At 39.6% G+C, this 24,897-nt stretch overlaps 2 protein-coding genes across 5 annotated transcripts in view; both read right to left on the bottom strand.

Annotated features, from left to right (window-relative positions):
* LOC109997832 (voltage-dependent calcium channel subunit alpha-2/delta-1) overlaps window positions 1-12,238 on the bottom strand; it is a 66,899-nt gene extending 54,661 nt beyond the window's left edge. For 2 of the 4 annotated variants that reach the window (XM_020652449.3, XM_065957323.1), the window contains exons 1-3: window positions 11,967-12,231; window positions 5,631-5,712; window positions 5,293-5,409 (exon numbers count right to left, since the gene is read on the bottom strand). In XM_020652449.3, the coding sequence (XP_020508105.1) occupies window positions 5,293-5,409; window positions 5,631-5,712; window positions 11,967-12,055 (288 nt within the window). In that variant the 5' untranslated portion in view covers window positions 12,056-12,231. Of the gene's footprint in view, window positions 1-5,292; window positions 5,410-5,630; window positions 5,713-11,966 lie in introns of all 4 variants that reach the window. The other 2 variants (XR_010666710.1, XM_065957322.1) reach the window with 2 other exon arrangements.
* A 3,610-nt stretch (window positions 12,239-15,848) lies between these two features.
* The window catches only part of pclob (piccolo presynaptic cytomatrix protein b), a 61,800-nt gene continuing 52,751 nt past the window's right edge, over window positions 15,849-24,897 (bottom strand). The window contains exons 35-39 of the mRNA XM_065957320.1: window positions 24,611-24,752; window positions 24,438-24,496; window positions 22,407-22,544; window positions 20,111-20,256; window positions 15,849-19,185 (exon numbers count right to left, since the gene is read on the bottom strand). Of these exons, the coding sequence (XP_065813392.1) occupies window positions 19,042-19,185; window positions 20,111-20,256; window positions 22,407-22,544; window positions 24,438-24,496; window positions 24,611-24,752 (629 nt within the window). The 3' untranslated portion in view covers window positions 15,849-19,041. The remainder of the gene's footprint in view (window positions 19,186-20,110; window positions 20,257-22,406; window positions 22,545-24,437; window positions 24,497-24,610; window positions 24,753-24,897) is intronic.

Here is a 24,897-nt window from a genome sequence, read left to right as displayed (position 1 = left end):
CATTAATCACTGGATAGAGCCCTTCACCTCAGGAGAAGAGATAATTACACACACACACACTGACACACACACACACACACACACACACACACACACACTGACACACACACTGACACACAAGCACACAGGTGAACCTCATGCAGATTGTTCAAACAAACGCAAACAACTGCGGTGAACACATGGCTGCTGACTGTTATTAACAGAGGGAGGTGGGACTATAGACAATACCTTGATGTGTGAGCCTGCGCAGATGTCTGTCTTTAGTCTTTTATCAGCTTGCCTTCTGCCCGAACAGTTTTGCAGCATCAATAAATAAGTTTTTAATTACAGAGTAAACAGAGAGAGAGAGAGACAAAGGGAGAACAGGCTGGTGTGTGAGGGGAGGGGCAGATGAGCGCAAGTAATTAGATAAAGCCTCAGGCACATCATACACTTTCACTTTGTGGTCAACAACTTTAAAAGAGTCGCCTCTCTCTCTCTCTCTCTCTCTCTGTGACTCTCTGCCTCTCTCTCCCTGTCTCTCTCTATAAGAGATAGAAGTACGGTTTGACACAAATGACTCCTAAGCAGCTTCATATTCTTGTGTGTGTGTGTGTGTGTGTGTGTGTGTGTGTGTGTGTGTGTCTGTGTGTGTGTGTGTGTGTGCGCCAATGCCCTGTCCAATTATACGTTTCTTCATTAACCATGGCAACTTGTGGTCTAATAAAAACTAATAAAAGTTAGTCTGAGCTGACAGAGATGGACACTCTGATCAAAGAGTCTCAATTTTAAACACATGAATATGTAGAATAAGCTAACTCTAACCCCCGGCCCACCAGTCAGTGCTCACAGGTTGCCATGCTGCGGACACTGAAGCTTCAATCTTTAACCAGCTCTGCACTGGTCTTGAAACATTTCTGCGTTTTCCATTTTTAAAAAAAAGTTAAACCTGAATCAGTTCACTTGCCTGCTTCACCAGTTGGTTTGCCGTTTGCCTGGAAAAACCAAGGGGGCATCCACAACAGTTTTGTGGGAGTGCCTTAAAACCACCTGGTTAAAAAAACACAGACTATTCTGGACTGGAATCCAAACTTAGGAGTAAAGGACATACTGGCTGCTGCTTTATTGTCAGAGAAGCTTGTATTTAACATAGCATGTTTCCTTAATGTCTGATGATATGAGGTCATTTTAAGATTTAAGTCGGTAAATATCTTAAATATTGCTACTTTTAGGAACTACTTTAATTTGTAGAGACTGTTTCTTAAAAATGTGAAGGCACTCAGATCACTTTTCTCTGCTCACAGCTTTTGCATTTCTTTCCTTCGCTCTTCATCAAAGGTTGGTTGTGGGTTAGTTTCTACCATGTGTTGTGAACACAAGAGGACAGCAGGATTCCAAACAGAAGAAAACACTGTATTGTTCAGCGGGAAGCAGCTGCCAAGCAACATAGAAACAAGTTTAAATCTGTATCGTGAGTTAGTTTATAAAACACATTCAAACTTTTAGCTGTGATGGCTCACAATAACACTATATTAGTAAAAGAGATTGCATCTAATTCTTGAATCTTACAATTTCTCCTACTCAAACTCAAAAAAATGATCCATCCACAAGAACAGAAATTCAAATGTCTTACTGTAAATCCTCAAACAATAACCAGTTCCTTTATTTACTCACCAGCAGAAAGTACCAGCTTTTAATATGAAGGAGGCTTTTTATGAGCCTCTTTATGCCTTTATATGAAATGCTCTCTGTCTGAGAAGTTTCATTGCAGTTTAGTACAAAGTGAGTTTGAACAAATACCCGATGCCTTATTAAAGTTCATGATGTGTTCTTTGTCTCAAAGTGATGTTGAACATTTCTGCAGTTAACAATCACCGGCGCATAGAATCATACGTTATGAGGCTACGTACCGCTCTTTCTTTGTGTCTGCTTTTCTCATTTCAGAGAACACCATGTTTACTTTTCTCTGACTCACTAAGTTTCTCACGTTGTTTCTGATAATTTCGTCTACTGACTCCCTCCGGGGGTGTTTCTGTTGACTTGCAGTGCTGTTTCAAATAGACTACAGTTAAACAAGCATTGAACGCTGCACTGTTTAAAATGAAAAAGCATGTTGTAGTTAACAAGTTAATGTGGCTTCTTAAAAGGGGGGGCGGTCTTCATGTGTTCTTGCGGGCCGCGCCTATACCGGCTGTAATAAGAGGCCGGGCCTCACTAATTGACTACTGGTTACTATTTGATGATTTAGGGTAATTTCATTTGATATAATCGTTTATGTCTGAAAAGGTTATTCCACTGTGTTTTACTCTTACCAGCAGGGGTAGCTGCAGCCCCCCCACCTCCACCTGGCCTAATGTGTTTGAGTACCTGAGGGCTCCTGTTGAGATCAAACCCCAGTACACATTGTAAATTCTTTACTCACTAACAGTGTGCATCCAAGTACTCATTAAATATGCATGTGAAGCTCTGCCACACATTTATTTATGGAAGGATTGGCAGACACACATGGACTCACACATGCTTCACACACACACACACACACACACCTGTGGCTTTCTGATCTGTCATCACGCAGAGTTAGGGATCAGAGACAGAGACATCGAGGCGAACGGAGGACAAAGTTAAAGTAGTTGATTACAAAGTTAAAGTCACTCGTGTGCCTTGGGCTACCTCCAATTATTTTGACATTGAGAGTCATTCCTGTCTCCAAAAGCTACTGAACAAGAAAGCATCTCACACCTTCATTGAAGGTTCTCTCCCTGCCCGTTTGATGAATTTTAAAGCCAGTCCCTTCAATTCATGTATACATTCTGATTTGAATTATCTCTGCATTACATATGGTCCGCGCCTGAAGCCTAAAGCAGCCCGTAAAAGTAAGGCTTTTTTTTTTTTTGTCAATCTCTCAAAGATGAATTTATATTGTCTCATGATAGCATCCTGTGCACTGACCTCCTTTTTCTAAATCTGCCTGTCTATCTCCCTATGCATCCGTCATTTTCATGCAATTTCCCTTCTTTCTCGTCATCCATTACTCTCCCCATCCGAACAAAGAATTTCATATCATCACGCCTTGAGGTTACTGGCGGGAACAGATGAGGCGCCATAAAGAGCGAGGTGTGATTGATGACCGGGGGTTGGATTGACTGGTAGCATCAGGCTAGCTGATCAACCACAGGCCACCTAACATCTAAACACACACTTAGAAAAACACATAGGCTGGAACTTCTTTGCAACTTTGTCTCGTTTTTTATCAGCTGATGGAACTTTTCTGCTTACTGCTTACGGCTCTTATGGCACCGGTACTCGGAAAAATGATAAGAACACCAGGATGTTTACTTAGCATACACAAGGCAGACACTTAGCAGGAGATGTGTTTATGAACATTCATAAATACTCCCTCTCCATCGCTAAAAAGACAACAGCGGGGAAGCCTTATAAAGGCAGAGCATGGGATGCTGATGACTCCCTCTGGTTTGTTTTTTAAATACAGTACACATATAGATGAGCATCTCTGACCCACTTTACAGTAAAAAAAAAAAAAAAAAGAAGGACCAAATGTGAGAGGGGGGAAAGAGTGAACATCCTCAGGGTCAAAGCTCTCATTATCACATTGAACCCTGCAGAAAAAAAAAGCTCCTCACTTTCTACCATTTTGTATGCATGCTTCATTCAGTGGTTTTTTACAAACATTCAGACTATAGGGGTGCTGGTGGGGCTGTAGTCGGTGCACGCAGCCCGTGTGCGGAGGCGGCCCCGGGTTCAAATCTGACCTGTTGCTCTCTTTCCTCTATGTCATTCCCCACTCTCTCTCTCTCTCCCTGATTTCCGGCTCTATCCACTGTCCTATCTCTACAATAGAGAAACAAAAAGCTCCCCCCCAATTTTTTTTTTTTAAAGTCCCATAACTAAGTACATTTATCCAACAGCTTAGGAGAAGGTCCTGGGGCACTGTGATGGGATGATTAGTTAAATGTTTCGAACATGACACTCTTCTTTTTAAAGTCTTTATATGTGATTTTTCACACTTAAATATAATATAAATCAAGTATATCCTCTGAAAATAACTCTGTGAGTCATGACTGTCTACAATGGGTGTAACACCCGAGTCCCACTGTCTGTGATGTTTTCAGAGTTTTCAGAGTCCTATCTTCACTTTGTTTACATCGCCTGGACGGCCGGCTGACTCCTCCCCTCGTGTATAAAAGTTGTTTAATTGAGGGACTAGAGAAAAGAAGAATAACATACTGTACTCACTGCTTAACTGTGTTTCTAGATCACGCTCATTTCAGGTAAATTTACATGCAGTGTGAAGATACCAGCATAATAAAGATCGCTAGTATTAGCATGCTAACACAACAATGCAGCGCGAGTTGTTTTGGTTTCATGCTGGTGCTCAAAAAATGGCATATAATTGAGTATAATATATACTCAATTATATATATATATAATATATATAATATAATATATTATTTTAATCAAACCAACTTGAATCACCTTTAAGAACCAGTATCAAACCTCAGGCAGGTCAGGAATAAGACAAAAAGTCAGATGGTGGTAAAACAGCAACTGGTCACTCTACATACTGTATGGGTTGCGCTTTCAGTGGTCAGAAGACTAGAAAACTGCTATACAAGCTCAAGTCCATTTACCATATGTCAGCCATAGTTCTTTGTTTAAACAATTATTCTGTAATGGATCACTAACAGTGGATAATGTATCATTAAATAGATAGCTCACTGTCATTTCATCAACTTAATCAACTGGATCTGAATAGTGTAATAGTTATTACAAATGTGTGCTTAATTCTTTGAAATGCCCAACAGGAACGAGAGGAAACATTTAATGAATATTGCACTCTTTTCAAACTTTTCACCATGAGATGTTCACACCAACACTACAGCTCTGCAGCTGAAGCCCTCGGGCTCACAGTTGTGGGTTCAATCCAGGTCTCCCCCCTCCAAAAGACAAACTGCTGAGAACAAAAGGGAACGTGTTCCAGGTGAAAGTTTGAAGAGCTAAATCTGCTCTCCTAGTTTATCCTCGTCTATCCACTCCCCCCGTGGTTACATTCAGCCATTTAAAAAAACAAAACATTTCAGCTAGAAAAATTCCTGAGGTGGACAAACTAGTCCACCTCATGGTCTTTGGTTATTAAATAAACATGTTCACGTCGACAATATCCTAACAAGAAACAGATGGAACATTCCTTCTGTGGTGCTGGATCATAATGACTTGTCTTCCTGTACTCGGCTTTAAAAGCGATGTGAAATCACAAACAGACAAGTTGTTTCCTGTAATAGTGGTGAGTCTTACCTCCAAGGCAGCGGACCTCTTCCGCAGCAGCTGCTCAATTTTTGTTGCTGCTCTGGCCACCAGCTCCTCTGCGTCATTTTGCTCCACAGTGTACAGGTTTTGGTTGCTCAGGAAAATCTAGATGAAAACACCACACATATATTATGCTTTGCTGAAAATAAAACAGTTTTTTTTTTTTGAGAGGAATGGAACTTTTAAACAAGAAAGAATTCCAACTTCTTTGACACATTGACTCTTTTGGGGGATACTGTTCATAACATTGTAGGATTTCACTTTCTTTATATGTGTAGGGGTGTTGGTGGAGGTGGAGGTGGAGGTGGAGGACGGAGGGGTTGTACCTGAGTGAGGCTCTTCCCGGCTGTGGCGGTGTCTGCCAGGGTGACGAGCTCTTTCTGCATCTGATCAACCCATTCTTTAATCCTACGGGGACAAAAGAGAAACGCACACAAATCAATCTTGTAACCAGCTTAGAAGACACATCACAGCCTTTCACAATTAAACTGTCAATGAAGTTATCTAACATCCATCATCTAACAAGACCAATCCGGACACGCAGCGTAAAAAAAAACCCAACAAGGCCTGAGAGAATCTCTCCGATAGGTCAGACAAAATGTCAACCAATCATTGGCTGAATCAACGGGAACAGATTCAATGGCATCTAATCAAACACGTGTCATCGGGAGGAGTCAACCAATACGATTGCTTTCTGAGAGTTCAAACATGAAGTCAACCAATCGGATAAGTGTCGGCTCTGTGTTGTGAGCTGTGACGCTGATGTGACAGGACAGGCGAAAGAGGCCAGGACCGGCGTGCTTTTCTGAACATCAAAGAGCTCAGGGGACGTTCAGGGTCTGCCCCTGCCGGTGCCACACACTGGATTATACCTTCCCTCTCATCCTCCTCCAATCATCTTGTCAAAACCAAAGTAAGCCCCCTGCAGCATGTGCTTTAATACACTGAAATAGTAAATCACTCCTTTCACCCTGAACACAGATGCAAGGACCTTGGAGATGTTGCATGAAGCGACGCAGCGGATTCTGAGAATAATCTGGCTCATCTCAATGTGTCTACCTGCTCCGAGAGGCTTGTAGGAGCATAATACATGTGTGCATGTGGATGCATTAATTCACAATGTAAGCTGTCATGCATGCACAAACACTTACATGCACAGTGGGATAGATGCATTAATATTGTATGAGAATGTTAACAGGTAAACAGTGAATACAGATACTCTCATTCACTCTAAATCCACTGTGATCCTCCACAACACTCATAATGTACTCGCATAAAAAAAAACTGAAATAAACATAAAAAGACTGCATTCACTTTGTCTGCAGAAGTCTGAGTTACAGTGCGCAGAACATCAACTGTCGCTCAATACGGCTGAAGCGAGGAGGCAGTATGTAAATACAGAGAGAAAAGGTAGGGAAGATCAGAAAGTGCAGAAAAGATGCATCAGGGATGAAAAAATCCACAGTGCATGGGAAAATACAGAGGAACCGTGCTTGTGGAAAAAAGAAAAGACACTTTTGCATGAGTAGGAATAGCAGCAGGATAGCACAGTTCAAAACAGTTCAGGAAGAGGAAGGGGGAAGGTGTAGGTGTTAGAGCGAGGCCAGTCTTTTTTATTCAGCCTGCAGGTTTTCGAGGTTGTGGATAAACTACAGACAAGAGGCTTGGCAGAGCTTTATGGCTATCCCAAGGAAAAACTAACATAGGAGTCTGACTAAATTACAGGATGCAACAGTGATTTAGAACCCGCTTTGTTTGTGTGTTTTCAGCCTTCAGCTTCCTACAGAAGAAAAAAAAAAGTACAGTGGTGCTGGATGACCGAGGGCTGCTCAGGGAAATAAAGCAGCATTTGTTTTCCACTGTATTTTTGAGGCACAAACTGATGGGGAAATTTGTGTATGAATATGTAATGTGGTTTTTATATTTTATTCTTTACATTAAAACATGACACAATGTTTTTTTCAGACAAGAATTCCCATTTTTTCAACACTTTTTCAAGTCTAAAAATAAACGTGTCAGTGCTCTGTTGCTGACAAGTGATGCATTGACAACACTTAAGAACTCCAACACGTCGTTCATTTACCTGATTGTCTGTCGGCCAATCCATATGCCAATAATGATATGTCATTGATAAGATAAGTCTCAGCTAAAACTTTTCCAACGATTGCAGCAGCTCGATGGCAGCGAGGCTCGAGCTGCAGAATGGAGTTTGAAAGATGTCACACCGTATGAGCTGCATCATGAGAACTTATTCTGGAACTTGACTCAAACTGGCAACTCAGAGTCCGTAGTTCTTCGTCTGCTGCTCCCATTTTTGACAGCTCTGGAGCAGTAGAGTACCAAGTTACAGACTGCCTGTTTCACCAGAGGACTTCCCCATGCATGTTTAAGTTAATCAAATTTTCCATCTAGGGACGGTGATTATGATTAAATGAATGCTGTCTCGAATAGTATATAAATATTACTTCCCATTTGCTGCTAATTGAGCCACATAGATCATAGTCGTTGTGTACGATTATAATTACACCACTCGTACAATAATCATATTAACCTAATGCTAAGTGTGTTAACCTACAGTTTTCAGTCATTCTGTTAGGAATGAGCATTTTAAGTAATGGAACTCAACCAGTCAGATTCATCATGAGCTCATAAATGCGATTCTTTACGGCTCTTACTGAGTATACTTTCTGACTCTGTGCATTGTGTTTGTCAAAAATCAATCCTCTGTTCCCTTCTTTATTCCTCCTTCTTACTCGATAATTCCACATCTTAGACTCTGTTCACTTGATCCTCCCCTCTCTTCTCCTTTGCCCCGACTTTTTCTTGTCCCCAAACAAACTGATTGTAAGGTGTTTTAGTGGACCTTGGAACCCTAAGCTCTCTAAGGCCGAAGCATCGACGAGTCAATTCTGAGTGAGAGAGTTTATGTGTACAAGTGTGAGCGTGCGTTTGTGCAGTCTGTGTGTGTGTGTGTGTGTGTGTGTGTGTGTGTGTGTGTGTGTGTGTGTGTGTGTGTGTGTGTGGTGTGTTTGTGCTTTCAGGGACTTGGCATTCAGAGAAGCAGAGGGACGTCTCTCCAGAGTTTAACTTCAGTGAAATCTACTGCTACCGGTGTAACAAAAAAAACTCTCAGGTGCTGACAAATGGATGACATAACCTCCGGCTGTGGTGCAGTATATGTGGGCATGTGTTCCTCTTGCATGTATAGATGACGTTATCGGAAAACAAAATCTACAATATTTATGTCCAAAGACTTTGCAAAAATACTCTTCCTTCTCACAACAAACTCACAATCCTGAGTCCTTTGTTGTGTGTATCCTGTGTGTGCATACGTTTAATACCCAACACAACAACGTGCAGACAAAAGGGAGTAAACTATAAAAAGCTGACTTGGCTCATTATAAACAGTAAAGGACCATTTTAAAAAAAAGTACACTACTGCTCCCCAAAGCTATACGTCTGTTTTTCTCTATTATAAATCTCCTTGTTCATTTGGCCTTTAATAGTCAGACGTATTCTCCACCAGGCATGGTAAATCTCATTTACCATGCATTAATTCCTCACCCTTAAATCATGCGCTTATCCAACAATACCTCGAGGTCCAAGCCATATTTTAATGGCAACACTTAATAAAATGCCATAGGTGAGAACCTGCACTTAGCCCGCTATGGTTGAACTCCATGAAGCAGGATCTTCTCCTGCTCTCACAGCGATACTGTATCCCATATGCTTACATGAAGTACAGTGATGCTAATTATCTTATCATCATTACAGTGTTATCACAGGCATAATGCGTGCACTTTACAGATGCTCTTAGCTCTAATAATGTCATGGTTGTTAAGCTGAGGTAGCAAAAATATTTCTGCTCTGGTTGCTGGGCTTTTGATTACTGCAGCCTCTGGTACCACGCTGGATAATTAAACACACATACACACACACACACACACACAAAACGCACGTATAAATGGCAACTGGGTCAGACACTGCCCTACATTGTTTTTTCTGACACAGGAAGAGCCAAACGAGAGAGTCGAGGCAGAAAGAGAGGGCGGAGAGACAATGGAAGAAAGAGAGAGGCGGCAGATGTTGTGGCACCGTCACGCCAGCACTGGAGAGAGAGAGAGAGAGAGAGAGAGAGAGAGAGAGAGAGAGAGAGAGAGAGAGTAATGAGCTGGCCCTGTAGTGTATACGTCTCAGTCAGGAGGCTGTGTTAACTACAGTTTTAATTACACATCATCATTACAGAGGCTAAGACAGAAGCCAGTCCAGTTCAGATAAAGCAGACCGAGGCTCTGAAACAACCAACAGTATTGCAGCAGAAACAACCCGCGGTGCTCTGCTCATGCTCTGTATAGCATACGCTAACACCCATGTGGCCAATTCAGTCCTTCTTCAGACCCGGCCAACATACTACAAAAAATGAAAAGTCATTACTTTGGTTCAAGCTCTGGCGTGCCCAGCGCTATAGAATATAATAAGCTTTAAAAAAATAAAATAAATTCAACACCATATTGTGTTTTCTTTTTTACTCACTTTGAAATACTGCTCCCAACATCTAAGGGAGTGCAAATGTTTCATCTCCAGAGCGTTTCCCAGAACAACAGAGCTATTAAGGGTCATAAAGAGGCACAGAACCACCTGGTTCCAGTTCGCAAGAAGTACTTAACATCATCAGAGTTTTTCTCTTTTTCCATCCATTTGATCAAATCCATGAGGATGCATTTTTATCCAGGTAGTTTTTAATTTCTCTCAGCCCATTTCCAGAATAAATTCATTTGCACCTCACCTTTAGTATATTCCAAACAACACCATTTACCTTATAGGGATATACCAACCATTAGTATTACTAGTCTAACATCCTTTTTTAGTGGTATCTTTTGCAGATGGACATTAATATTAAATGTATTTTTAATTGCTTGTTATGTCACATTGTTATGCTCAACATTAAGCTAAAATAGATGTGTTTTTTTTATTTTCTATGATGACTCTCCTGTAGAGGATTCAGGCTGTAGATTCTCTCCTGCAGATAATTCAGTTGGAGAGCCCTCTACATCAACCTCTACTTTCAATGGAACATTTTTCATCAAGCGTACATAAAAGAAGAGAGGCCATGGAAATACAAAAAAATAGTGATGCTGAATAAACACCGTCACCATAGCAAACCAAAGGCAGACTTGTCAGCTTCCAGTGTAATGTGCAGTTTGTATGGATGCTCGGCTCTGCAAGTAAAAAGCGCTCAAATCTTAAATGAACATTAAATGTCTTTACACAACAACCTATAAGAACATATAATATGCATGTGGTAAGTTAAGTGGAAAGTCAAATCTGCAATTTTTGAATTGTTTTTTGCATGCAAGATGATCAATGTAAAGCACTTCATGAATTGAATTTCTGCTTATTCACACATTTACACACTCATTCACAAGTTCTAAATTCAAAACACACCATATTAAGCAGAAGGTGACGTTTTGATTTTTGGATAGTTATTTGGTGTCACTATTAGGTTGCACATTTCATTTATGTTCACAGTCATTAGTTGTGGGTATCCCAAATGGTATAGCCCATAATACAGATTGTAATGTATCGTTTTACTTCTGCAGCGGTCTGATCTGCAGCTCAGAGGCTTGAATTAGTAACTCGAAGCTTGAGAAATATGATTCAATATCAGCTAGGGGCTTATAAGTGAATTTTAGTTGGTGCTGTCAGCATACTGAAAGGCATTAGTTATATTATGTCGGCCATCAGTGATATAAATGGGTTTGACAAAACACAGGATTTTTATCGAGGCTGGTACAGTGACTAATCTTTAAATTGCAGTTAATTATTATATAAAACAAATTAGGTTAAAAACAGGTAAACGGTGATAACACATGTTACGTTAATAAGGCATCTCTTAAAAATGAGATAAGAGATAATAACTGTGCAGCACTGTTTGTTTGTCTCTCTGTTAAATACAGAGACAGGTCTTTAATTTAACTTATTAGTGTGTTTTTTTTAAATATCTTGTTTACTTGTTAGTCTATTTGTTTGTTTTATAGTCTTGCACAAAGATTATAAATAAATTAACCTTTACCGTTTAGCCTGACATAAGGACACCTACACATGAACTGGAATTCATACAAAGTTTCTGGAAACAATATTGCATAAAAACAATAATAAAAAATAAAATAATGAGACAGGAATAAAGTTCAATCACAGTCATTTTGCTTTTGACCAATAGGGTTGTTTAGACAAAAAAAAAAAATCTTATTATGACAGACAATCTCATGAGGATCACAGCCAGGAGAACCAGCAGGTTTTACTCTTCAAAAAAAAACTTCATATGGAGCTGTGTCAGTCCTCCCTGTGTCCACATAATCCACAGGAGTCACTCCCTTTAACTCCATTAATCACCGCCCGGTGTGGAGCAGGACGGAGGAAATATTGTCATCCCTCAAACCTGCGTCCATCACAGTGACCAGCGGGGCATGAATGAAGCTCTCACCCCCCCCCCCCCACACACCCCTCCACAGGCTTGCACGTACAGTACAGCCTATACACACCTTGAGTGGCTCATTACATGTGATAGGATACTTAGTCTGTAAACGGTGTGCACTTGAAACAAGGCACAGTCACAACATTTGTCTGCCGCTCGAAATTGGATTACAGGCGCGTATACTTACATGAGCTGTGTCGGAAACTGCGATGCCAGAGACCCGTCCTGCCAGAATAAGAGCAGAAACACCCAGGCTCGCACCCTGCAGGTATCCATTGTTTTAAAAAAAAAAAGAGAGAGAGGGGGAAATTCCCCGCCGCGCTCTCCGCCTCTCCGCCGGTGAATGGGAGCGGTGACTTTAGAGCAGCGTGAGTGGCGGTCTGTCCCCTCCTTCACAGATTAACCAGCCCTGACGCCTCTAATCTGATCAACTGGCCATCCAGAGCTCTAACAGGTACTGAAGCTGGAGATCTCTCTCTCTCTTTCTCCCTCTCTCTCTGCCTCTCTCTCTCTTTCACACACAAACACACTCCCTCCCTCTACTTTTTAATCGAACAAGGAAAACACATATGCTTTTTTTTTAAATCTTGTAATATCAGCATTTCCATCGCCTCTGCAACATTTAAAGCAGTGACAGTGCTTAGTAAAAAATCTAAACATACATATTATACTATGTGAATATTTGAAATAATAAACCTATGTATTTAGATTTTTGTCCAAGGAGGATGCTCACGGTGTACACCACTCCCTATTAGCAGCTACAAATAGTTTTATTTACCTCCCAATAAAGAAACACCTGCTGAAAGGATGGTCTGACCAAACACACACACACACACAGACACACACTAAGGGTCGTGCAGTGAATACAAAAGCCGGTCAAGCTCTTTAAAATGCCCTACAACCTTTCAGTTCCTAGTACCTGGAGGGATGGTAGAATTTACCGGCTTTGATAGCATAATCTTGGCCAGCGCTCGCTATCAGTCATGCTGATGGCTCGAGTGGCAGCAGGGCGGGGGAAGCTGTCCCACATGGGAATCAGGGCTACTGTGACAGAACTATTGATTTCTCATATGTAGGGTAAAATCCGTAAAAGCAAAGTACAGTAAAAGCCCAATGAATCTCTGTGCCATCAATCGTATTTGCTTCATAAGGGTTGAGTTTACAGCTGTGTGATGCATTCTAACATCAACCTAGAATATATGAAATATATATATAAGCTCTTGCACAATTACATCGACTGAAACCACTTTGTGTTATCACTTTAATTTACAGGAGCATCAACACTTTAAACATGAATGAATAACGGAGTGATAACATCAACTTGGATTGTGTGAGTGTTTGCACTGTATGTGTTAGTGTTAGTGTGTGTGTGTGTGTGTGTGTGTGTGTGTGTGTGTGTGTGTGTGTGTGTGTGTGTGTGTGTGTGTGTGTGTGTGTGTGTGTGTGTGTTTAGGCCTGGAGAGGAGGGCAGGGCAGCAAAAACCAGGATGCTTGGGGATTTGGTTATCAATCGTTGCCAGGCAACCACACACCATCTCTCGTGTCCTCTCACCCTCCCCTCCTCCCCTTTCTTTCCCCCCTTTCTATCTCTTTTTGTCTCTCCCATTCCCAACTCTCCCCCCACTCGCTCTGCCGCACTGTTGCTCTCTCCACCCCCGCCCCTCAGTTTCTCCACTCCTCTCATCCCCCCTCACACCTCACCACATCCCCCCTCTCAACATTCTCAGTCTTTCTACACCTTCCCTCGCACCCATCTCCCCCAGCCCGGGGAGCCGATGCACCTGCTGATGGGATGGGGGAAAAGGAATGTGAGAACTGAAGGGGTAGCAAGAAGTGAAGAAACATAATGGTATCATCGCAAAGAGCAGACGTCTCAGCAGACATCCTCTTTCAATACTTTTTTTTGTAATTAATTGGGAACATCTCACACTATGTCCTGGGTAGACAGAGGTGTCAGACTATTTGTCCGGACTGCTACACCTCTCTTCATGAAATAGACAGAATTACATAACCAGAATAGATGATAAAGGCATTTTTCAGACAGACCCAGACAAAAAAAAAACTTGTGTTACCTGGTGTGCACCAAAGTCCTGCATTTATTTTTTACTCCACACAAAGTGAGAATTCCCAGATGAACAAAACTATTGTTGAGCATATCAATTAGCACAAAATGAATATAAGATATATTTTTTGGGGTATCAGCCTTTTGCAAATGCTGAGTTCAGCAGAGAGAATCACCTGTGGAACTAAATATCATCACCGTGATTCCAATGAAAAAAAGCAAATGAAGTTCAGTTTATTTGGTAGATCATACCACCATCTAGTGGCAGTGCATTTGAATCACAACAATCTTTTACTGAAGGTCGATGCTGTCATACATGTATGCAGTATGTACTTGAAAGGCCTTGTTTACTACATTTATTCGTTCTTATGCGTAAAAATCGTTTGAGTTTTGTTGGTATTTTATTATTATTATTAATTATTATTATTTTTATTTTTATTATTTTTATTATTTTTATTATTATTTACTATTATTATTATTTTATAATAATAATAATAATAATAATAATTATTATTATTATTATTATTATTATTATTCTTAATATTATTATTATTATTAATAATAATAATAATAATAATAATATTATTATTATTATTATTAATATTATTATTTACCAAAATGTGATATTGTAATGAGTGCTATCCTGAAAGTCCCTGCATATACAAGCTCACAAGTCAAGTCTCGGACAGTAGCTTGTCTCAGCTTGTTCAGCTCCAGTTTTGGTCGTCATAACAACCTTGAGCCAAACATACTCAAATCTGTAGACACGACCGTGGCCTGCAGGAGAAGCCCCTCTGACACCTAAAAATTCATCAAAAATATTCAACAGCAGTGGGAGGGCTGTTGAAACCTTCAGGTATAACTCAGATCTGCAAGCTCCCAGGAACTTAAGTGGGCGACCAGCAGCGTATACAGTTTTATGTGCAAAGCTCAGGAAGTTCAACCTGCCTCAGGAGCGGCTTATTTTATTGTACACTGCAATTCATCCAGTCTGTTCTCTCAGAATTTGGTTTGAATTAGTCACCAAACAGCACAAAACAGACTACAACAGACAGTCAGATTCTAGAAACAATAATATCCAGAGCAAGCCCGCTTTCCAATCAGATGTATGTATCCATTTGAAACACTAGTGTGTCACTAGTGTGAAGACTTTGGATGAGTTCTGTGCCCTAAACCAACCAGACATCAGAACTTAACAGGACTAACACATAAATCAGTCATATATTGTATTAAAACATATACTAACATTAAGTTGCATTTGTATCCATCTATTTCCACTGACATCTATGTATAAAGCATCATTATTTTTCTTTTTGACGTCTCTTTTAAGACTTCAATCTTGCATCATGTCCAAGTCTGTCACCAGACTAAGGCAACTCTGTTGGTAACTTTTCATTTCACGGTTAATCCTTGTAGTTGTTGTCACTTAATTTTCAACTAGTGCTAACTTGTCAGTGGCTATGTGCGGAGACAGAGGACAGGGTCTTCAGGGAGCACAGGAATAAAACAATAAATGCATTTTTTTGGCGACATCTAGTGGTAATATTAGGAATTTCAACTGTTGAAGATCAATGCAATGCATGTTTGCAGAGCCTTTAATGATTGAAAATGCAATTTGGTTCCATCCTTCCATCCAACCATCCATTATCTATACCGCTATATGCGCGTTTCCCGTTGTGGGGTCACAGGGGGCTGGAGAACCATCCCAGCTGTCATTGGGCACAGATGAGGTACACTCTGGACTGTTCGCAAGTCAACCACAAGGGGAAAATACATCGACAGATCACCAGCCACACTGGCAATGTGGAGCGACCAATTAACCTATAAGGTGAATGTCTTTGGAAGCCCAAGTAACCAAGATTCGAGCTGTCGCTGTGATGCAACAGAGCTAACCACTGCACCATGGTGGAGCCCACAATTTAGTTCTAATTTTCAAATGAAAAAGAAAAAATGAACGTACAAAGTCTTCTGATTTGAAGACAAAAACAAAAATCCAGACTGCAGGTGTAATATAGCTCTTCTTAATATTTATTCTTTAGACATAGGGGGGGAACAGCTGATTCTTTTACAGCACAATTTGCATATTATCTCAACACATCCTGTGTACAACCACAAAACCATGACATTAGATTCTTTGTTTTTACACTGAGTGAAAAACAAGACAAATTGTACAAGCATATTCTCTTTACAGTCAGCATACAGATAAATCTATACATATTCTGTCTCTTTTTAAAACATAATGTGTCGGCAAAATATACAGACAAACCATCAACAGAACATGCAACATCCAAAACATAAAGTCTCAGACATATATTGAAGTTGGATAGTTTTTTTTTTTTTCCCCCCCTTTGTGTTGATTCGGCTGTTTTTTTTTTACAGGAACGTGGTTGCACAGATAGTCATTGGTTGACAGCACATGATAACACAGTCAAATCCCCTTATACAACTATAGACACGCATTGCTGTACAATTTTTAAGTCTAATGTGATTTTTTTTTTCAACACTCACATGCTCAAACTTCAGACAATATAAACATTCAATCTTTGTAGAAAATAAACACTTTATGTACACGTCAAAGGACTTGAGTCACATTCACACCCCCTCTGAACGACAACACATAGATGGTTTCACAATAACAGGCAACAGCTGACCTAAACAAAGTATGGACCTGGAGGGATGTCTGATAAAACACGAGGGGTTAAACAGTCATGACTGAGCATCGAGGGATTGTGATTCTTTATTGTACTTTGTACACCGACTGTTCAACTATGAGCATGATGTTTTTTTTAAGATTTACTTCTGCCTACATTGTGCATTGTGTTTGGGAAACCCCAACATGTCTGCATGTGTTTTCTTTTTAGCAACATTGATACAAAATGCACACCAAAGATTTTTTCTGCCACCATGTACACCGTCATTCGCTTCATTCCAAGTGCAGAGACAAAAAAAACACATAAACTTGCATGTTGTCGACAGTTAAAATGAGACAAGAAAATAAACAATGTCATAATAAAGTGCACAAGCGTAATGTTAATGTTAACAGACGTTAACATCAATTTATATTAGAATCAGTAAAAAACTCAATATATTTAATCTTTTCTTTCAAGGATGTACAAATTAAAGTTCTTTTTTTCTATACGACATATTTAAACATAGACATAACATTTAGTTCAAAAAACAAATGCATTCAAACACATTTATGTTGCATAGAATTAAGAACCAATAGGTCTATAATAATAATAATTTAAAAAAAAATTGGCACAGCAAAGTAACTACTGAAAAACCTGCCACATATCCCCTCCGTATTATTTTCTCTTTTCTCTTCTTATTTTGTTGAAATTGAAGTGACATCATGTTCTAAGTGTGTTTGACGTTTTAAATATTTCATTCTTTAAAAAAAAAAAATTGCATCATCCCTTTGATATGCCTTAACACACTGACAGTTAGCTCTGAGGGTCACTCGATAAGTTATATTCATCACTTTTATGTTGCTCTGGTGGCAAAACATTACAAGACACATACAGGGGTCTTCTGCTGCTCATGCGTACTGAGACACTTGGCCCTATGTGTTCCTCAGTCCCCCGGATAGGACTGAACCCTGGCAGGCCTGAGTGAGCGTTCACAGGCAGTGAGAGAGGCTGGTTCACTGTGTTGAAACAGGAGTCACTGACACAAAACACCACAGTGAGTTTTACAGCACAGTCAGACAAACAGTGGGAACCTTGACATTTTAACTTGTTTTTTTTTTTGTTTGTTTTGTTTTCATCATATTGAAATACATTTTTGGTCAAACTCAGACCAAGGGGGGGCTTCACTAACACAGAGTAAGCAGAGCTGCCATACTGTGAAGTAATGACAGGTGCAGATCTACACATGGTTTTTGACACAACTTGTGAGAAGTCCATTCTGACATTAGAATCACCGCATGGGCTACAGAAAACAAAGTCTACTCTGAGCAACTTACAACAGCCTTGAAAGTGAAATGTACACATGACACAGGTGTGATTAAACTCTTGTCGTCCTCTAGAGTTGGCTTGTAACATTCAATGCATCATGTTTTTATTCAGACTTCAACTTTCATTTAATAGTTATTCTGACCTGCACTTCACAACATGATGCCAATGAGGTCACCGGATCTCGCCCTTTTAACCGAAAAATTATCTGTTTAGTGGTACATCAGCGTGATCAGAGGACCGAGGAGCTGTTTTTTCATGAGCATCCGTTAGCTCACATAGGTCCACATTCACAAAACAGCTATTATGACTGCCTACACCCTCAAGTAGCCTACTGGATTGTCAGTGCGCCACCCACAGCCTCAGTCTAATAGAGATCATGTGTTTATATTTGAATATATATCTATATATATATAGTCTAGTGACAGATGAATAACTCTTATACAGTGTACTGTATTTAGATATATACTGAATCTGATATCTTTGTGTATTATATAAACCTCACACTGTACAATGTGATTCTCTGATATGCTCTGAAACCTGCATGTGAGATATGTACAATCTGAAGTGCTGTACAGTTCTCATCCGTAACTCTGACTTATACAAATACATAATGCCTTTTTTTCTTCTTCTCTTTACACAAAACTTTAAGACTATTATACAGAAACACTTTGCATTCCTTCATCATAAAATATGTCAAGAGCACTGATGTCCACACACGTCACAACCATCATTCAAGCATTACAACGACAACTCTCGTGTGAGAAGAAAAACACAAAATGCCAACAAACAAAAGTTTTTGATTTCTGATCAAGTGAAATTCATCTTTTTTCTATCTTTTATCTCAAATAGATATGTTAGCTCAGTTGCACAGCACCAAAACAAAGTCTCATATGCATCAGGGCATTAACAACTAAGGATAGAAAGGCAACAATGCTCTCAAAAGCAATCCACAGCCGCTATAGACTCTTGACATGTGAGGATGTGGGTGTGTGCTGGCAGTGTTGGACTGATACAGTTGTTATGGTGTTTAGCACGTCATTCCCTCCTCCTTAGAACGCATACCAGGAAAGTAAAGAACAGATAGAGGACTTCAACTAGATCCATTTCATTCCTCTTGTTGTTGCTTTTTCTCTTTTTTTTTTCATTCATCTTTTTGTCAAATCAGATGTCTAGTACATTCTAGATCATTGCGACTTCACCTTCCGTGGCTCGAGCACATCTGCTTTTTTTTCTGGTGGTGGTGCTCAGGGGTTGGTCTGAGTGGAGCTGACAAACAGCTTGTGCCAGCTGACCACTCTCTTCCTCATGTCCACGTTGTCGAGCCAGATGTAGGCTTCCCCTATCAGGGTCTTCTTCACGAACTTTCCCCCGTTTGACACCAAGAAAAGCTGGAAACACATTGAAGAGAGAAACGTATTAAAGGTGCACTGTGGAGTTTTTGGTAGAGGCATGTGAAAGTTGGAGAAATGTACAGATTATGTGGTATATGTTCATAACTCTAAACACAAACTGTCCTCAGAGGAGAATTTGGTCTCTGGAAAACTGTTTGAAGATAAAATGCTACGCGAGAAGTTATGGTGGGGGGCCTGCAAGAGTGAAACCGTTACTCTCCTGGTAGCAAAGTTTGTGTATTTAGTTCAGAAAATATATCATAGAATTGTTTCACTTCTCCAACTTAAAAATTTCACTACCAAATCTACATAGTGCGGCCCCCGGTGGCCAGTGGCGGCAGCAGCCAAGACACAAGACCGGCCTGTCAGCAGCAGCCGTCTCGCCGCTATATTTATATTTTTTCGCCATTATCAGCTTTCTCCATAGAGTCTGTTAGCATAGCTTCCAAGCAATATGGTGGATGTTAAGTTTTGATTATGGGAGTGAGTTCCCACCCACTGATCTGTGATTGGTCTGTAGCTCCAGTGGTCAAAAATATGAGGAACTAGTGTTGTAGTTTCACCCCGCTAACCGCAACAGCTTCCAGTGACGTAAAATGACGATTTTTGCATCACTGGAAGCTCCTTTACAGACTCAGAAATACAAAGATTTCCCATCTCAGGGGAAAATGAGGACGGGATGCACGACCATTCAAAAATACTACCAGGTTTCTAATGATACAAAGCTAAATGCAAATGGGTGAAGTAGCCCTTTAATCTGTTGTCCTGTTGTTGTAACTGTTTAGATTTGTTATAGGATTATCAAGCAATGTGCAAAAAAAGTATTGAATGTTAAAAATGTTGTCGCAGTTTTGTGAGACTTAACGTGTTTAACAGACAGACAGATCCATATCTGACGGCAACGTTTAGGTGCCTGCCATACCTGAATGGAGTGTCCAGTTGGGTTGAGGGGGAACCTGAAGGTCTCGTTGAAAGAAGGCTCTCTGTCATGTCGACAAACTCTGGTCTTCTTCTTGATGATCCTCTTTTGAGTGGCGACATTCACCACATACAACTTTACGTACAGGTCTGAGGGCAAAACAAAAAAGAAGGAACATGGGTTAGAAAACCTGCAAAATATTGTTGTTAATACACACTAAAGTGATATTTAATTAACTTTAGTTAATGATCAATGAACTAACTGATTTACCATCAGTGAAATGATCATGAATAATGTTATTGTTGTAATATATTGTAATAGACAATACTGATCACATTAGTAAGCTTTTATTAACAGTTTATTGTGGCACACCTTACAACACTTATTATACTGTATTGAGTATTTGTTAATGATAACAAAATGATTTAAAAGCTCAAAGAAATTAAAGTAAAAAAACATTAAAGCATGTACAATTATTTAAATAGCTAGATAATACTTTGTTAATGGTTAATGATTAGTTTGTAAACCATTTATAAACATTATTTGGGAGGTTATTATCAAGTTACAACAGCTGTTTATAATTTTTTGTAAATGATTAATACAGACAGTTCAGAGCATATATTACTGTGTTTTGATTTCTATTATGAAGTTAAAACTGAGGTTTTATAATACTTTTTTTAATACATTATAACTGTTAAATACATTTTAGTGGCCAATAATGGCATTTTTTTCTTTAAGCTTTCAAATCATTTGGTTATCATTAACAATATGATATTAATACATTTTAATAAGAGTTATAAGGTGTCAACAATTACACTGTTTCTATGTAGTATACTAATGTAATCAGATTGTGATTGTTATTGTCTGTAATCGACTAAGTTACAAAATATGATTATTTGATTTGACACAAACTAATGACAAAATAACAGAAATTATAGCATTGCTAATGTTTATTTGGCATTATTAATGACCATTTAATTGATTCAACAGTTAAATACCTAGGAACTAAAATTAATTAACTATCAATTTACTCTTTCTTAATAATGGATATTATAAAGAGTTACCAAACAAAATTTAAAAAAGACGTGAAAGGGCTAGTAGCACATCTTGTCTTTTTCACTGAGAACTTCTGAATCAGACCTTGTACCTCGCCCAGGTACTGCTCTCACAGGGAAGTCTGCTCAAAGAGCAGTGAGCATCTAGTTGACGAGCATTAGCAGTGACATTGATGTAGCCATACAGCATCTTGTTGAAGCCTCAGTCTGACTCAGATGAGACTGTAGTTGTAACGTGCAGAAGTCTGAAAGCACTAAGTTGAGATAGCATGTTCAATTTTGTTTGTTAGCATTAGCTTGTTGGCTCAAAATTGGTTGTGATCGACAGTGTTAGTGATGGTAATACAGCCTAAAATAATAAAGCTGATTCTCCTGTTTGGTAGTAGTGTTGTAGTCAAGACCACACTAACAGAGACCAGGATATACCCAAGACCAGAATGCTCAGAGACTGAGACAAGACCAAGACACTTAGGGATAGAGACAGAGTCAATACAAAGACCACAAATATCAATGAAAAATCTTCAACTTGAGTGCAGTAGCCATGTCACTCACTTAGAGCGTAAATGGTCTGAGGACCGTTCTTGAGACCAAGACCAAGACCGACTTCATGTACCACAACACTATTTGGTAGTAGTTTTGGCAGATACACAATGAAACTACAGGATCTAGCATATGTCCACAACTGCACACTCAATATTTTTTTTCATAAAAACTTCACTGTGCTAATGTGAAGTATGTTCTCATTGGCTCAATGCTAAGTGGTTTAAGTTTATATGCTTTATTATTGCTTACTAAACAGTTGGCCTTGGCATACTTTCCTCCCATTTAGTTACAAAGTAACTAAACCACAAGACAACCTTTTTTCACAGCTGTAAACCTCTGTATATGAGTGTTAAGAAATGTTGTTGATCAATTCAGGTCCAAATCTGAGCACAAAGAATTGAAATTCAACATATTGCGTTAGAAATTTGCAGTGACTGCCCTCTACAGGTTGAAACCCGGCTACTGCAACTACATTTTATATTGGCTGATCTGGTGCATGCTGACATATGTGGTACAGTCTTTCATTCAAATAATTCTCACAAACCTTACATAAATACAGTATATAGTATCAGACATTTTAAGGGCAATAGACTTTAAAAAAAACATTTTTTTTGGGTGGAGATGATCTTTACATTTAATAAAACACACGTTATGGTAAAGTCTCACTCATGTATCTGCCCACATACACAGTACTTCCGTACCTGGTAGATGGTCTGGACTCTTGAACTTGTAAGTGATGTTCCTGCATTGAAGGACCTCCAAAACCAATTGGTCTCCTTCTGTCTTCACCTCCTTCTTGAGAGCGACCTTGATCTCCCCCATTACTTGTGTTTTACCACCTAAAAAAAACAAAAAAACATGAAAGAGTATGTGTGATCAGTTTTTTAAAATAAGTTGATGATTTCTGTTTAATTTCTTTATTTTGCTAGCCTTTAGTGAACCCTCCATTAAAACCTACAGGCAGATATAGTTGCAGAGAAAAGGCATGCTCTCCTTGTGTCAATCAAGATAATATGAATAATTTAGCAGACCTAAATTGGGCAGGGATGAAACCAGGTCAGGACATTTTCATGTCTCTGTCAATTTCAATTCGCAGGGCTTTATTAGCATGGGAAACACATGTTTAAATAGCTACAGCTCAATAGAAATAAAACAGAAAATTGAAGCATAACAAAATGATTAAACAATAAAGTAACAGAGATGTGCAGGATTGCAGTACAATAAAGTGTATAAACATGAAATCAATTTGTGTTTAACTCATAAATACAAGTTGAAATCTAATTCAAAATACAGATTACTACTAAAATGTAAAGAGATTTTTTTACTAAGAAGTATATTTACAGCTCTATGGTCTGTATGTATGTACAGTTGTGTACAGAGATAAGTAGTGCAGATGTTGCAGTGATACACAGATAGGTATACTATATTGTTGACGGTGGTTATGAGCTGTTGATGTTCCTCACCCTGCAGGTACACACGTTTTTTTGGTTGTGGTCCATTAAGTTAAATCCACAAGTTGTGTTTGTGATGAGTGGGAAATAGGTGTCTCTGATGTCCTACAGTGGACAGGTAGTTCAAAAGTGCAGCTTTGTTTCTAGCTCTTGTTGGGTGCAGAGTCTGTCCTCTTTGGGAAGCCAAAGTCTAACTGTGGCGTCCTCTCTCATGAGGCTGTGCTCACTGAGTCTGAACACCGTCCTCAGTTTTGGGTCATTCAAAGTGCTCAAGAATTCCACCACTGTGTGTACTCTCTATTTAGGGCCAGATAACGTTCTGAATTTCCTCTGTGTTTTGGGTTTCTTTCCACTGTGTTAAGTACATTTTTTTTTTGTTATGTTTAATAATTTGGTTTATCTGATTGGGTTTCCGTCTGAGGCGCTCTGCTAGTGAATGGAGTCCCAGAAACAGCTGTCTGAGGGGGTAGCTCTCTGTATAGTCTCTCTGGAGGTGAGTGCTTTGTTATGGAGTGTGTCAAATTTAAGAACTCTCTTTTGAAACTAAAGGACATCATCCCTTTTCTGGTCTACATGCATTATCTGGTGTTTTCAATAGATAGATAGATAGATAGATAGATAGATAGACCTCCTGACCCCCATTTGTGAAACACCTAGCAGCCTACAGCCTGAGATGACCTTGGGCCTTTTGTTACAAACTGAAACTAGAGATGGATGACACCTCAGCAACATGAAACGTAGATATAGTTATGACACAGGTAGGATAGTGTGACAACCACTTCTCTCCCAAGTTCCGACATCCTGAGTGAATTCTTTAGGCTTGGGTATTATTGGTTATAGTTGACACTATTTCCTGAAGAAAACATTTTATTGCACAGTTGTACAGAGTCAGTACCATAACACAGTTTATAGGTGATTTAATGAATGGCTGGGTTAATAAAAGTGTTGGAGATCCGGATAGCCTAGTGTAATGTTGCGTTCCTCATGTATGGAGGCTGTAGTCCTCATTGCAGCGGCCGTGGGTTCGAATTGGAACACGGCCCTTTGCTGCATGTCACCCCTTACTCTCTACTGCCATCATTTCACGTCTCTCTTCAGCTGTCCTATATATTAAAGGCAAAAAGGCTCCAAAAGAACTACAAAAAAAACAAGCAAGCAAACAAGTGCTGTTACAAGAAGTAGCCAGCAGATGGCGACCTCTACCACGTTAAAATAAATAATGAGACTGTTTTTTTTCTTAAGACGTCTTTACATTGAACAGAGGATGTTTCTGGAACTTGCCTTCATTTTCCGTGGGCCCTAGTTGGTTTTTATCTGTGCCGTTAGGAATATTCTTCCCACTGTGAGAGAAAAAAAAACACATCAGGGATAAATTACAAAGAAATACTAGACAGCCAAAAGCACTACTGTTTGCATAGCATGCTGATTAAAAAATGAGCCCCATATGATCTTACATGCGTGGCACTTGGAAAATGGCACTGTCCACTCCGGTGCCCTCCCCGTCGTCCCCCTCCAGGCCTCCATAGACGTCTCCCACAAGACTCGGGGCTGACAGCACCACCGACCCTGAGACATCGGCCAATCTGTGTCCTGGTCCTGAGGGTAGCAAGAGTGAGGTAATGGTGAAGAAATACTTTCCTGTCTATCTTTCACTTTAACTTTTCTGTCGTTCTTTCTATCGACAAACTCAAAGGTCTGACTCGTGTTTTCACCACGCATGCATGCACGTCGACAGAAAACC

Source organism: Labrus bergylta, chromosome 7, assembly GCF_963930695.1.
Source record: "Labrus bergylta chromosome 7, fLabBer1.1, whole genome shotgun sequence".
Lineage (NCBI taxonomy): Eukaryota > Metazoa > Chordata > Actinopteri > Labriformes > Labridae > Labrus > Labrus bergylta.
Note: the sequence above shows the minus strand (reverse complement) of the source record. Positions and strands in the feature narration are given on the sequence as shown.